The sequence below is a fragment of the Haliotis cracherodii genome, unplaced genomic scaffold (assembly GCF_022045235.1).
Source record: "Haliotis cracherodii isolate W230 unplaced genomic scaffold, xgHalCrac1.p SCAF_21, whole genome shotgun sequence".
Taxonomy (NCBI): Eukaryota; Metazoa; Mollusca; class Gastropoda; order Lepetellida; family Haliotidae; genus Haliotis; species Haliotis cracherodii.
The window spans coordinates 7014469-7028949 of record NW_027266277.1 but is presented as its reverse complement, the minus strand read 5'-3'; the positions used below and the strand labels follow the sequence as shown (position 1 = coordinate 7028949).

Sequence of the window (14481 nt, the reverse complement as noted above, 5' to 3'; positions counted from 1 at the left end):
TTTCGATCTCCATATTTTGCCATGTACTACTGTACAGAATAATACTTAACAATATTGAACTACTTTATGTTCAATAAATGTAGCACTATTCACTTGATATTTTTGTCAAATCCAACTGAAACCCGGACCTGTGTTACACCCATGGCACATGTGTGTTCAGTGGGTGCTCAACCCGTGTGCAACCCATTGAGCATGAAATACTCCTATCCCCCGCCAATATGACATGTCCGGTTGTGTGCAATGCATTAGCTCCTGTGAAATGGCCTAATTGCAGCACTAAAAAAGTTATTACTGGTGTTGTTTTGCCATCTGCTGTTTATGATAGAATATGTAACTGTATTTCTAATGAGTAAGGATGAGACATATGGACAAACAACTTCTTTATTACAATTAGGATCGATGGTTTCGGTGTAGGTAGTAACACCGTTATCAAGCAAGTGAAGTATGGTTGACAAGAATATGTACAGAAGGGAAGCAGTGTTTATACATTTGAGTAGGTTTAAGATCAGTTACACTGTTGTATTTGTAATGAGTTGTGTTTCTGCATGAAGTTAGTCAGTGAATGCAACAACCGTGTCCATGACACTTTTGGAGGAACATACACACAAGCAATGCAGAACTTTCCAACAAGAAAGGAAATGTATTCAATACTGCAAGATGACATTATGTGCAAAGTTTGGTGAAGAAATATGGTACATTTTTCAAGATCTGCTCTGGAAATGAGGACTACCGCCATTTTCAGTCTAAATCAAAGTCGTTGCCATGGAAACTCAAAAATAATATTTTGTAGAATCTTAAACTATCAAAAGGCACCAGTTCACCACAAGATGTATTTATGTGCCAAGTTTGGTGAAGAAATATGGTACGGTTTTCAAGATCTTCTCCGGAAACGAAATGTGACGGACAGACGGAAGGATGGAAGGACGGCACCCATTCCTATATACCCCTTCCACTCCATGGCGGGGGATAATAAGCACAGCACTTTGGTACAGTAGATTGCTATTGCAGGATATTTTTTATGTATGGAACAATTTAACCAGTCACCCTCAAGGCTCCCGTGCTTGCGCTCGCAAAAACTCAACATGTTGACATATTATAACACTTGCATATTATACATTATTGTTAGAATATTGATAACATTTTATCTCCAATTGAATGTTTCTCATCATATATATTTCAAATACTTGCTAGAGATTTATTAAAAGTTTTTGTATTTCAGGGAAGAGGATAAAGACAAAACCAAAAAGATTCTGGCAATCAATTTCATAGTTTTCAACTATCTTAATATTTGAAAATGTCAATACAACTGTGTCTTGAATTTCTTTGATGAATGGCGACGTCGCATGACTGACAGTTGATGATATACTTTATAGAGTTGATTAGGGACCAACTATTTAAAATTCAAGGGGGAGGGGGATGACCTGGAATTTTCTATGGAGATTAGATACTTTTCAGTCACAGCTACAAAACCAGATATAGAGGATATTTCACGTGTCGAGTGAAATATCATGTTTCTCTCACCGAGTGACAGGGAGAAAGGAGATATGTTCACGAGTGGCGTAGCCACGAGTGAAGATATCTCCTTCCCCCCGTCTCCCTACATAACACACATGGACGGTTTTCCACCCCTTGTAAGTACGACTAAAAATGTAGTTCCGTCTTTGCTAAATCTTAAAAAAATATAAACAAAAGTAACCAAAAATATTTGATGTCACTAAAATTCTTTAGTATAAATTTGGATATGATTATATACAAAATCAACTTCATCAAAAAAAAAAAAATTCAAATCAATGAGACGGTTGTTCGAAGCGAAAGAATACACGCAATTCAAGTAACAAAATGGCGCTTTGCGAAACATAAAGTATCAACTGACAAATCAGAAGAGAAATTCACAGTTTAATACAAATCATTTTCAACAAAATAACAAACGGTAAGAATCGGTATTAACTACATAAATGACCATCTGTCATTATATGACTTGTCAACGTTGAACTGGGGGGCACGGGTGGCCCAGTCGTCTAAGGCGCCTATGATTGTGGGTTCGAATCCCGGTTCGCCCTAATTATGTTTCTAGGTTTGTCAGCACCATACCTGTAATCGTGGGTTTCACCAAAGTGGTAAACGTCTGAGACCTGCATCACTTCGGGCTTTCCTCCCACATTAAGCTGACACGCCGCGATATAACTGGAATACTGTTAAAAGCGGCGTTAAACCCAACTCACTCACTCACTCACTCAACGTTGAACTGACGTAAATCAACAGTTTGTGCACGAGCTGTCTCGTGTAGGCCAACATATTTCCGTCAACGTGTTATGTTCACTGCAGTGAAATATCAGGTGTTATGTTCACTGCAGTGAAATATCAAGTGTTATGTTCACTGCAATGAAAATATCACTTTTCTCAACTTTAGAAAACTCAGTCTTTCACACTGAAGTATATAATAAATATTTTTATCTATCTCTATGAGTCTGAAGATAAGCACCTTGCAACTATGTAATTTTTGTGCAGTCAATTTCTTTTTTTTTCACCAGTCTGAAGCATATTATTTTTGTCACAAATTTTCAGCAACAATATATTTTTTTTATAAAATCCCAGGCCACAACCACCTCCTAGAATATCAAATGGTCAGTCCCTTACCATGTCTGCCATTCCTGTTTCCTGCAATACAAGCCTAAAGGGTAATGGTGTCTGACTATGCGTTATTGTCATGTGTGTCTTTGTCAGCAAAACACGACCTAACTGTTAACTGGGTTTTTTGATGCCCTGGTTTCAAAACATTGGTAAAGGGTATCTTGAAGCATACACATTCACGTGACAAGAGCATATTCCAAAACATTTCCAGAACAAGTCGCGGAATGTTTTTGTGACGTTTTTACAGCATTTTCATCCTTCTAACACAAACGTCCATGGTAGCCCACAAAATAACATTGTAGGGATGTAATATTATAACATTGCCACAACATAAAATACAACATTACCACAACGTAAAATACGCTCCCATAACGTGAAATACAACGTTATCACAATGATGTGACGACATAAATATGATGTATCACAACGTCAGCCCACAGACCACAACGTTGTGACAACATTAATGTGAGTTCACAGAATAACGTTGTATGGACTCCAATGGAATGTCTTAACTATACCACATGGTAAACACAATGTTGTCACAACGTAAAATTGTTAGCCTGGTGACATCCTCATGACGTCACTTCCAATTCTACTATTGAATCTCAATCAGGTTCCATTGACGTCATTCCTGGTTACCTGAGCTGAGGTCACTTTGAAATGAAATCTATGATCCAAAGGTCTGGATACAAGTGCCTGACGCTGGTGAAAGTTCAATTTGTATCCTGTGCGAACAACCTTGAGTATCAAATGGTCAGACGGAACAAACTTTCAAATGTCTTGGAGTTGGCATCAACTTGAAATCTTGTGGCCCATAGTGGAGGTCCACAGACAAAGCCAAGTCGATGTGATTTGTTGACAGTAGAGTTGACTCTAGTAAGTCAAAATCAATGCCCACTTCCCCATGGACAGAGATGCTAGGTAGTTGAGTCTGTGGGGGTAATTTTGAAAGCTTCTTGGGGAATAACAAGACTCTCAGCCTGAGGCAGCATGTCAATTAAAGCTTAGGTTCCTGAGTGCGACAAGGCATGTAGGGTGTTTGTACCCTCATGCCACCAGACTAATGGTGGACAAATGAATTAGTCAGGCTTGTCTTGCCAAACGTTGTCAATGACATGGTGCAATTGATGTATACAGATAACACCAACTTCTTGAGAGGCTCAGAAATCCTAGAGCAAACCTGAGCAAGCAACACCTCTATTTTCCTGCCGCTGTGATCTAATGAAAAACAACAACATTGCATTGTCATAAAAGAACCAAGTTAACTATATATTTAATCAGCTGTTTATAATTATTGAAAGATATTTCTAAATTTTGTATTTTATTTTGTCCGTCTGCTCTCTTCTAAGTTGCGGTTGGAGATGGGTAACACATAAAAAAATATGGATGATCTTATGCAAATGATACCTGGCATGCCACATAAGGAGTCAAAGGGAATTAAAAACTGGTCATGGGGGCTGCAAAGTTTCACGGAGTGACTTAGCTCCCTAGTCTTGGGTAATAACTACCAGAGAGGTTCCGGGGTGTAGTAATCAGGTTCGCCTGGCGTTGGTGATTTGTTGCGCTTCCACCAGAGGACTGAAACTGTGAACCCCTGAAACTGTCGAAGACTCTATCCGGGCGCCAGAAACCACCCTCCATAATGGATTGAATGGAACAGTTGCTGTGAAGAGCCATAGTCGAAGCGGCAGCTCAAATCTCATGAGGGTAGTTGGGTCTAGGTTGGACCAATTAAGCCTGCTAGTTCATAAGCCTGCAATATGATGGAGTGCAACCACAGTGCAATAGTGTTTTGACTGACTGACTTCTGTTTTGGATGAAAGCGAGACTGGAATAAATAGTCATTTCCAAGATCCACGTTGTGTATTGGGTTGACAAAGGAAAACGTTTAGGGGATGCACAGTGCACAAAAGTGGTTCATCCTCGTCTGTGAAATCCCAGTACAACTAAAGGTTGACAGCTCTGTGCGCTCTTTGCTCGAACTATACTCGGGAGATGTCTAGGACGTGTAACTCGCTGACTCAAGCTGCCATAGCCAAGGCTAGTAGTAATACCATCTTTTTGTTGAGACTAAAGAAAAATGCTGAGTCAAGTGGTTCAAAAGGAGCGGTACGGAGTCACTTTAGTATCACGTTTAAATCCCAAGCAGGGGGACCAAACTTGGCATGTTGTTCCTCCAGTCAAAATGACCGCCAAGGTGATTGCAGTTCTGGGATCTTGGGTCATTTTGTGATCCCTGGGAACTGCCAGCACCAAATTGAGGGCTACCAAATTTGACGTAATTGTACTGCCCTTGAGGTGACATTTATTGAGAAGATGGAGGAGAAAGTCAGTCATGAATTCTGGTGACGCCGACATTGGTTCCTGTTTTATATCTTTGCAAAAAGATTCAAAGGAATTCCATTTATCATAACATAAGGAGTATGTTGAAGGTCTATGAGCTAAGGCAATAGCCTTCGCCACTCTGGTTGAATTAGCTTTAGCAATACACCTGTAAGGGTGTCTCAGCAAGAGTGGCCACCCTGGGAGTTCGAGAGGGTCGCTGTCTTCGAGGTCTCGAAGGTCTACAAAGCAATTCCAAACCAAGGCGGGAATGAAAGCAGAGATATTTCTCTGTGTGTTTGATCTTCTGTAGAACCCTGGTAAGAAGTTCAGGTGGTGAAAAAAAGTGTACGCTTTCATGTCTGTCTAGGGAATGCAGAAGGCGTCTACTGCCCAGGCCAGAGGATCCCGAACCAGGCATATTAGGTCTAGTGTTGTGAGATGTAGCTGGTGGCAAATAGGTCAAAAAGTGGCGGGCCGAATTGTTGGCAAACCAGGAAGAAGGCATCGAGGTGGAGCATCCACTCCATGGACGTGCTAGATTATGAACCTCACTAGTTGAAATAAGGAAGGTTTTTAACAGCAGGGACGATGAGTCGTGCGTCCTTTGGTAGCAGACACCAAACGATTGTAATGTTGTCTGTTGATATTGCGAGCACTTGGCCAGTGCTTCTAACTCCAGATGTGCCCCCATCCCTGTTGTGATCCATTGAAGAAGAAGGGTGAAACTCACAAGACCAAACAGCGTCCATTCCAATTTGGAATGAACGTTGGAATGCTTTGGAAAGATCGCTCATTCCAAACTTTCCAAAGCTTGGAAAGATCGATCTTTCCAGAAAATCCAAAATTGGAATGGCAACATTTCCAAACATGTATATTTCCAACACTGGAAATGTTTGGAATAACTTGGAATGGTTTGGAATGGTTTGGAATTGTTTGGAAATATGGTTAGAAGGAACAAGTTAAAATATGTTTTATCAGTAATTTGAACAATAAAAAGGCTATGAATTAGGGGCTTTAGGGGTTGCTTTTATAGTAATTTTGAAATTTTGAGATTTGGAAAGAATGCCAAGAGTGGGTGGGGGACGATCTAAGGGAGCTGTGTGTGTTGGGTGGTTGTTAGATAAGGTAGTTTTGGTTTTATTATTTTATTTGGGGTTTAAATGCGACTAATTAGTCCTGTTTTAATTAGGTATAAACCTAAGGCTTTGAATTTTTCTAATTTATTTTGTGGATTTAGGATTGATTCAAGTGTAAGTCCGGTTTTAAGATTTAGGGTGGTCTTTAGTGTTTTTCGGTGTGTTTGGTAGCGTGTGCAGTGAATGAGTACGTGTTCTGGTGTTTCTTGTTGTTTGCAATGTGGGCAGTTTCCTGTTGTGTGTAGATTAGCTATTTTACGGTGATTATTTAGTTTGGTGTGGCCTGTTTGTAGTTAAGCTATTTAAGTTTTGGTTTATATTTTTGTTTAGTGAGACTTTTGATTTCTGATTTTGAGCTGGGTAAGTTTGAGCTTATTTTTGGGAGTTGAAGGGATAATTTTGCTGCTTTATCTGCCTTTTCATTTCCAAAGATTCCTACATGGGCAGGGGTCCAAATGAACTCTATTTGTTTACCTGCCCTAGTTAAGTTGTTTGAGCTATTGAGTATTTCATTTATTAGTTTGGGGTGGTTTTTAGTGTTTTTATTTTTGAGGGCTTGTAGTCCACTGAGGGAGTCGGTTAGGATGAGGATTTTTTGTTTTTTAGATTGCGGATTGTGTAGTGCTGAGACAACTACTGACTGATATAGAAGATTTAACGTGCGCTTTCCGACTGCAGCGTATTTCGCACATTGGCCTGGCCGGACCATTTAGTGTATTCCGAAAAGGGTGAAAGTGGTGTGCGCAACCCAAGAGGGGGCTTTTAGGGGTTGCTTATATTGAATTTTTGAGATTTTTAAATTTGGAATGAATGCCGAGGTGGGTGGAGGAGGGAACTAAGGGAGCTGGGTGAGGTGGTTGTTTGTATCTTTATTGGATTTTGGATTGGTAGATTAATTAGTTTTTAGATGTGCTTAATTAGGTCTGTTTTGATTAGGAATACGCCTAGGGCCTTGAAGTTTTCTAGTTTATTTTGAGGGTTTAGTATTTCATCTAGAGTAGGAACCTTATTTAGATTGAGGGTGGTTTGTAGTGTGGTTCTGTGTATTTGGTAGTGGGTGCAGTGGATGAGTGCGTGTTCTGTGGTTTCGGGTTGTTTGCAGTGGGGGCAGTTGCCTGTGGTGTGTCTTTTAAGTTTTTTTAGGTGGTTATTTAGGTTAGTGTGTCCTGTTTGGAGTTTTGTAATTAATCTGTCAATCTTTTTAGAGGGGTGTAGGATTTTAGGTTTGGCTAGTGGTTTTCTGAGCACTTTTTTGATTTGGCTATTTGAGTTTTGATATTGATTATGCCATTTTTTGGTTATTTTTTGTTTGTTTACACTTTTAATTTCTGATTTTGAGATGGGTAGCTTTAGGCTTATTTCTTGTATTTTAAGAGATAATTTAGCTGCTTTATCGGCGCTTTTGTTGCCGTAAATTCCTCTGTGGGCGGGGATCCACAAGAAGGTTATTTGTTTGCCTGCTTTTGTTAGGTCGTTGGAGCTTTTAAGTATTTGGTTTAATAATTTATTGGAGGGCTTGTAGTCCACTAAGGGAGTCGGTGAGAATTAGGATTTTATTGTTGTTTTTAGATTGTTGGTTATGCAGGGCTGAGGCCATGCCCATAAGTTCGGCGTGAATATAGATTGGTTGTTAGGGAGTCGGTAAGATTGTGTGGATATAACTGGTTGTGTGGTATGGACTCCGAAGCCTGTGTGGTTGGAGATCGGGTCTGAAGATCCGTCAGTGTATATGTGACACCCATTTGGCCAATTTTCGTGTATGTATGCAAGTGTGGTGGTTTTAGCTATGTTTGGGTCGGTTTGTTTATTTATTTGGTTAGCTAGCGTTGTGTCTATTTGGGATATTTTGAGTTTTGGGGTGAAGATATTTGATTTTTTGCAGTTTTGTTTAAGATTTTGAGTTTGGTGTTCATTGAGGTAGTTAGTTATTCTTTGGGATATTGGGGTGAGTAAGGGGTGTCTGCGAGCTAGAGTTTGGTTTCTTGGGCTAATGTTTTGGTTAATTATGAGACAACTAATAGGTCTCAAGATTAAGTATTCGGCTGGATGGCAGCTGCCATTTAATTACAAAACAGACAGTCGTCTAGACGGCTCACATGTAAGCGCGCCGGCATGTGCCTAAGATCATAAAATGGACAATCTTTGGTAACATCTAATTTATTGTTGTCTCACGCCAGAGCTGTGAATAATTCTGTTCATTGAACAATTGGAATTCAGGAAGTTATCAATAATTGTTTTACTTAACATAAGATAAGATAAGTTGTTTACAACATAATATTATGATGTCAGGACGTACTACAGTCAAAACCATATATTTTAAAATCAATTTAATGACAGACTATGATTTCCAAGTCCCGATTAGCAAATCAATGAGGTATCAGTTTCACCACATGTGCACAGACCGCCTATACTTATATATATATATATATATTTTTCATAACTATTCTCCAGTTAAAGTCCTATCCTCTTATAAAAAAATCTGTGAGAGTGATCATCATTAACGAAACTCATTCTCGTCAAAGAATACAGAACAAATGAAAAATCAGATGCATACATTTATTGCCGTGCTATATTCATTACGAAGCAGATTTACATACATTTGTGAATAGCACTTAAACTGTGATAATGAATTTTACCATTGTCCATATTATATTATAAATATTAAACATACTATGGATTTCCGAATATATAAACGACTCCAAACGTTGATATTTCAGACAAAAACAAAGTCAGCTGTCTTTTAACGTTCAGGGGAAAAGGGTTTGCTTTCACAATTGAACATTTGTTTTTACCAAAGGACAATCAAATCAAGCCAAAAACACGAAAAATACACATATATGGTTAGCGACAGTCATTATACAGCGAGGGGGGAAATTCGTCTGCTCTAACTGCCTTCACAAAAACATTCCAGCCCTTAATTACCGAGGCAGCTGTGACGTAGTAGCATTACATTCGCTGCGTTTGCAGCATATAAGATGTGTAATATGTGGAGTGACTAAAGTAATATTACGGCTGAAATCTTACTTGCATGGTTGGTCAAGTAACATCACGGTTTGTATATTCACGTTGATTGGACAGTCTAGACTGGCGCCAACTAATCATGACGGCGTCTTCAGAACAAAACAGAACTTTATTTCTCCCAGGTTTAGGCTTACGTGGATAACGGAAAATTTTGTTTAAGTGATAGCACATTTGTAATTCAATCTAATATACTTTCTTGATTGATTATGTGGCTGGGGTCGTAGCTCCGGGTGTATCTAAATATGCTCAGTATATACACAGGGTTTAGTTATACTATTAGGATAATAGATACAATTGAGTATTTATACCCTTGATCATAAAGTCAGTCACTACTTTCACATTTTGATTTGTATGATTTGGGTTATGATTAAATTGACAAAATAAGAAATCATTCTGTGTATTTGTGCATTATATATTGTACCCCAATACGTAATTAAATTGTGTATAAATAAGGACAATAGGTTAATTACTGTAATTGATTATTTGATAAACATATTCACATTTAGTCGTGTGATATGTCACAGAGGTAAAGCTAATTCATAACAACTAATTGTCCCATTTATTTGGTTTCTATCTTTTATATGAAACAAATGCTATAACATGGGGTGATCAACTTCATTGGCTATAGACGTAGCATATAATTGTCCACATGAACAGTCTACTCTGTTCCAGATATGTTTATTCATTTTGTCAGCATTTAAATCGTTGCATTCCTGGCTCAATGATTCATTTGACGAAATCTTGTTCCCTGTTTTGAATTACCGTCAGATAGTTCCAGAACAATTATAAAATTTTCAGCCCTATGTGTTGCGCATAATTCCGAGATAATTCGAAGTTCATATTCTTGTACTAACACTTATCAAAATTCATTTATACCTAGTACTATTATGTACATATGTATATTAGTTCAAATTATAATAATGAGGCCCTCTATATTCTTGAAACGTTCTTTGTTCTACGACAACCGTAAGTCGGTATGGGAAAACAAAATATTTGTTTAATTGTTCAAAGTTCAAAGTTAATGTCATATGATTATAGACAAGGAAGATAAGAAATTAAATATAAAGAGTAGCCACTTTAAATGACAGAATTGCTTTTAGTTACATTTGCTCATGATTTGGTCTTTTCGTGGTACATAGTGCCAAAATACTCTTAATTATTTACTTTCATGTCATTACTAATCTCACATAAGGTCAAAAGTTGTACAACTTTTAACAGATATGATTATGACATGTTGTATCCAAACATTTCCAAACAAATCCAAGCTTGGAAATATGACCTTTCCAAATATTGGAATGGTCATATTTCCAATTGGAATGGTGGTATTTCCAAGTTTTGGATTTTTTGGAATGGATGATAGTTTGTCCAGTGACTGTTGTAGCGGATGTAGTTGTAGTCCGCCTCTGGCTGTTAGATTCTGAGCCGAAGTGAGAAGGCCCAACAACACCTGCCTCTGGCGTAGAGTGTGAGCTTGGTGAATGGCCGGTAGCAGATGGTACGAGGAGATCCTGGTCCGTGCGAAAGAGGCCGCCTATGAATTGGAGCTCGCAAGACGGGATGAGTTCCGACTTGGGCTCATTGATGACCCATCCCAGCTGCCTGAGTAGACGATGTGTGAAATCCCTGTGAAGTAGAAGGGTTTCCGTATCTTGGTGATTCAGAATGCAGTTGTCGATGTAAGACTCAAACTGAACGTTCCTCAGGTGTAGGTAAGCGGTAATTGGCTTGATGATCTGGGAAAATAACCAGGGGGCCATAGAAATGTCATATGATGTAGGTCGTCATCCAATGTATGCAGATTGTTCGCAACTTCAAAGGCATGCATGTGAAAATCAAGTTTCCTATAACAAGGAGCCGGAAAGAGTAATAACTTAGAAAAATCATCATCTAGCTCAGATTAAATGCGTAAGCATAGGGTCGGTGGAATGGATGTCGAGGAGGACAAAATAGTCTCACTATTATTGACATTAAAACTAGGGTATAGAGCAACAGAGGTCAACCAGTCTGCCATCCAATCTGGTACCTGGTTAAGACCCGAGTGGGAATAACACCTGGCGCCTGGATCAATTTTCAGTTCGCATCATATCGGCTCATTCCTCACCACTCGGTAGCTTGTAGATAACAGAATGGGATGAGTGTACGAAATGGCATCAGGATCACTCGTAAGTGTACGGAGACTAAATTCATGAGACACCATGGCTATACCCGTAACCTTCGTAAGTGTCCGTCACCCATTTGACCCTTTTGTTCAGTTCCATAACGGAGTAGGAATGACTAAGTAAATTTGCACTTAGTTTTCAGTGTAAACGTAGCTCGGTCGGTTAGCTGGCAGGCCAACAATCCGAAGGTCGCGATTCTCACAAAATCTGGTTCCTTGTCTTTGAGACACATGGCCTAAGGCAGCAACCGTCCTCACGAGAAAATGGTACTGTATTCCAAAGGTCTCCATGTGGGTTTAGCTGTGAGGGTGCAAGCCACACAACTTGGTAGGTCCAACTATTTCGGAAGCCAGGACCTCCCACAGCTCTGTCTCCGATGTCAAAGAAAATAACAGTTGAAGCATTAAGTAGTAATGCAGGATAAGATAAAAAATTGGCTACCTCTTGCTAAGTTCTACCAGTTTGAAGCAAGCCAACAGACATTGATAACGCTGTAGATGAGGCATTCCCAATCTGATCACAAATACTGCATACAGAAAGAGTAGACTGCTTACATGGTACTGTGGATAATGAAAATAAACACAACCAATGGCCCAGAGTGATTTGATGGCCCTTTCCTCAAAATATAATGATCCCTTACCTACATTGCACAGAGAAGTTGCATGTTCTATATGCATTGGGGCTTTGGGGAGTGTATCGGGTGTGTTGGGGCGATTCTAGGGTTATCGGAGATGTTTTGGAATGATCATTGGTGATTTCATAAAAGACAGATACCCGTGATCACTAATATCCTATTTTTGAAATTCATTTCTCCAAGTAAATATCTAAAAAAATTAGATTTCATAACATGCTGTAAATAACGCCGTGATTGGTGACTTTGGTAATGTATAAAAAATGGCGACATTTATGATGTACCTAATTTTCAGAGGTCATTTTCAGTACCTTTGTTTACGCCTAAGATGCCAGTGGATGATATCACAGAACTTAGAATGTCCCACCTTATCCAAAACTGTGAAGTGTATCTGTGTGGGCGATGAATTTTTAATTTTATTCAACTTCAATCATCACACTATCAATGCAAATCTATGGTGGCCAACCTTAACTGCTGTTTAGATCGCATGGTGTGAAGATGCATAAAATCGGGGTATCACCTGCTTCGGAAAATGTCTCCTTATTGGGCACGGTCGCCTGTTAAGGTGTAACTGTGAGCTTACCTGTCAAGAAGGTGTGTCAATTATTGAGTATAGCGATATTATTTAAGTAGCGCTGAAAAGAGCCATCAATCAACTGCCTTTCACTTTAAAAGAAACAAATGCTATTATGATTACCATGCAATTACATTAGCATATATCGCCAAAGTTTCGAAACACCGTTCCTGCCAGAAACGTTACTTCGTCAATCACTTCAAACCGTTACGCAAGTCTCGGTCCGCACAAGTCTTTGCTTACACATGGTAAGATTCCGAGTTATCGCCCTTCGTTTATCACGGAACAAGCTCCTTTCCCAGCGCGTGACACCTTCGTTACACTCTCGGTGATATAGAAAGCTCCGCGAAAGAGCTATCGCTGTGAGGAGCTTAATCACGGAAAGCGGACCAATACCAAACTAACCTAGTTATTTTTACAAAAACGGCCACACAAAACAACTGTAATTCTCTGCGATGGTCCTGTATTCTGTACCGTGAAGATAAGATATCAAAATACTCAACGTATGTATAACAACTACCACGTAAAACGCGTCCAAGGTGGTTGCAATGCCAAAAATACATACAGGTCTAGAAGAACTTTTTTCAGGCATGTTTTACCCCATGTATTTTCAAACGTACAAATCCACTCAATGAAAGTAAACAATGATGTTTTCAAATAAGTACCTGCCATATTGAGAGATGTAGAATATCTAATTTTATATCTGACTGTATGAAATAAGTTTCAAATAAAGATTACTGTAATTGGTTTGGTAAACAACAAAATATATGTAAACTAAACGAGAACAAAATAGTCCATATAAGACGATGCTATTTCAAGTGGATTTGTAAAGAATATTTGTGTGATGTTACATATTCGTTACCGAAAATAACTTGTTACAAAGGATTGTAGTCAAAAGGGCCACAAACACATTGGTCAAAACGGCCACCAAAAAAAGTAAACAAGGCCTCAACCCCTAGTCAAATCGCCCACCCAAAAAAAGTGAAAAGGGATAGATCTACAATAAAACGTCAAAAGGACCACAAATCAAAAGTAGCGACATAGAACTTCATCTTGTATGTTTTTTGTTAGTTTTGGGTTTTTTTTTTTTATTAATTTATTTTTTTCATGTGGCCCTTTTGACCCATTGGTGCGGCTCTTATATGCGCCCTGGCTTTGACCCGTTCCCGTTATAAATGACGAAAATCGAGTTTTCAATATGCCGTCAAAAGGCGACAGAGGGCTGCAGAGGAAAAGGGGCGTACGTAACTGCACTATGCTAATACCAGCTCGGCCATGAATTGTAAATCAACTATCCAGGTGAGAATTCTTATTGTTTTGTTCACGGTTGACCAAACTATTGGTCAACATAAAATATCGAAATGGAAATCATATACTTTTTGGTATCACGACAAATCACAAGAAGATGACATCCTACAACAACATAGTCCATAAGGCATAGATTTCCGTATTCTTTAATTTTAGACTTGCAGTAGACTTGTAGTTTATTTTATATATGTTAACATAATATAAAAAAATGATAACCAATATTTGACACCTCACAATGTAAAATCCAAGATTTGATCCCCATATTTTCTTATTAAAATATAGTTGCTAATGAAAAACATTTGACATTTGTAAAGTCCTTGCAATGAATATGTGAAATCTAATTCGCTTTAAAGTATTTAATATGGTAAAAGCCTTATAATGCTTGACACTGATAAATATAAGGCACTGTGGTTTAGAGGAAGTTTAGCCATGGACCAGGTATAAATAGTTAGTTTAAACCAGTCCGGTATTATCGAAACGTTTTTAACGAAAACCGTAGTCTTCACCACCAGTTTAAGCTGAAAAATATAAACCAGCCAAGGGGGTAGTTTAGCGATGGTTTAAACTGCTTGTGTCACCTTTCTGCATCACTGACAGGTGCTAGCAATCACTATTAGCCTAAGTAATATTCTGCTCACCACAGGAATACTTAAATGAAACCAAGTAATAACAACATAATATATACTCATACCGAAC

General features: G+C 38.7%; 1 protein-coding gene across 2 annotated transcripts in view; it reads right to left on the bottom strand.

Moving 5' to 3' along the window:
* The window catches only part of LOC139470803 (protein LZIC-like), a 158193-nt gene extending 145452 nt beyond the window's left edge, over positions 1 to 12741 (bottom strand). The window contains exon 1 of one of the 2 annotated variants that reach the window (XM_071253091.1): positions 12601 to 12741. In XM_071253091.1, the coding sequence (XP_071109192.1) occupies positions 12601 to 12603 (3 nt within the window). In that variant the 5' untranslated portion in view covers positions 12604 to 12741. The remainder of the gene's footprint in view (positions 1 to 12600) is intronic. The other variant, XM_071253092.1, reaches the window with a different exon arrangement.
* Positions 12742 to 14481: the final 1740 nt, after the last annotated feature.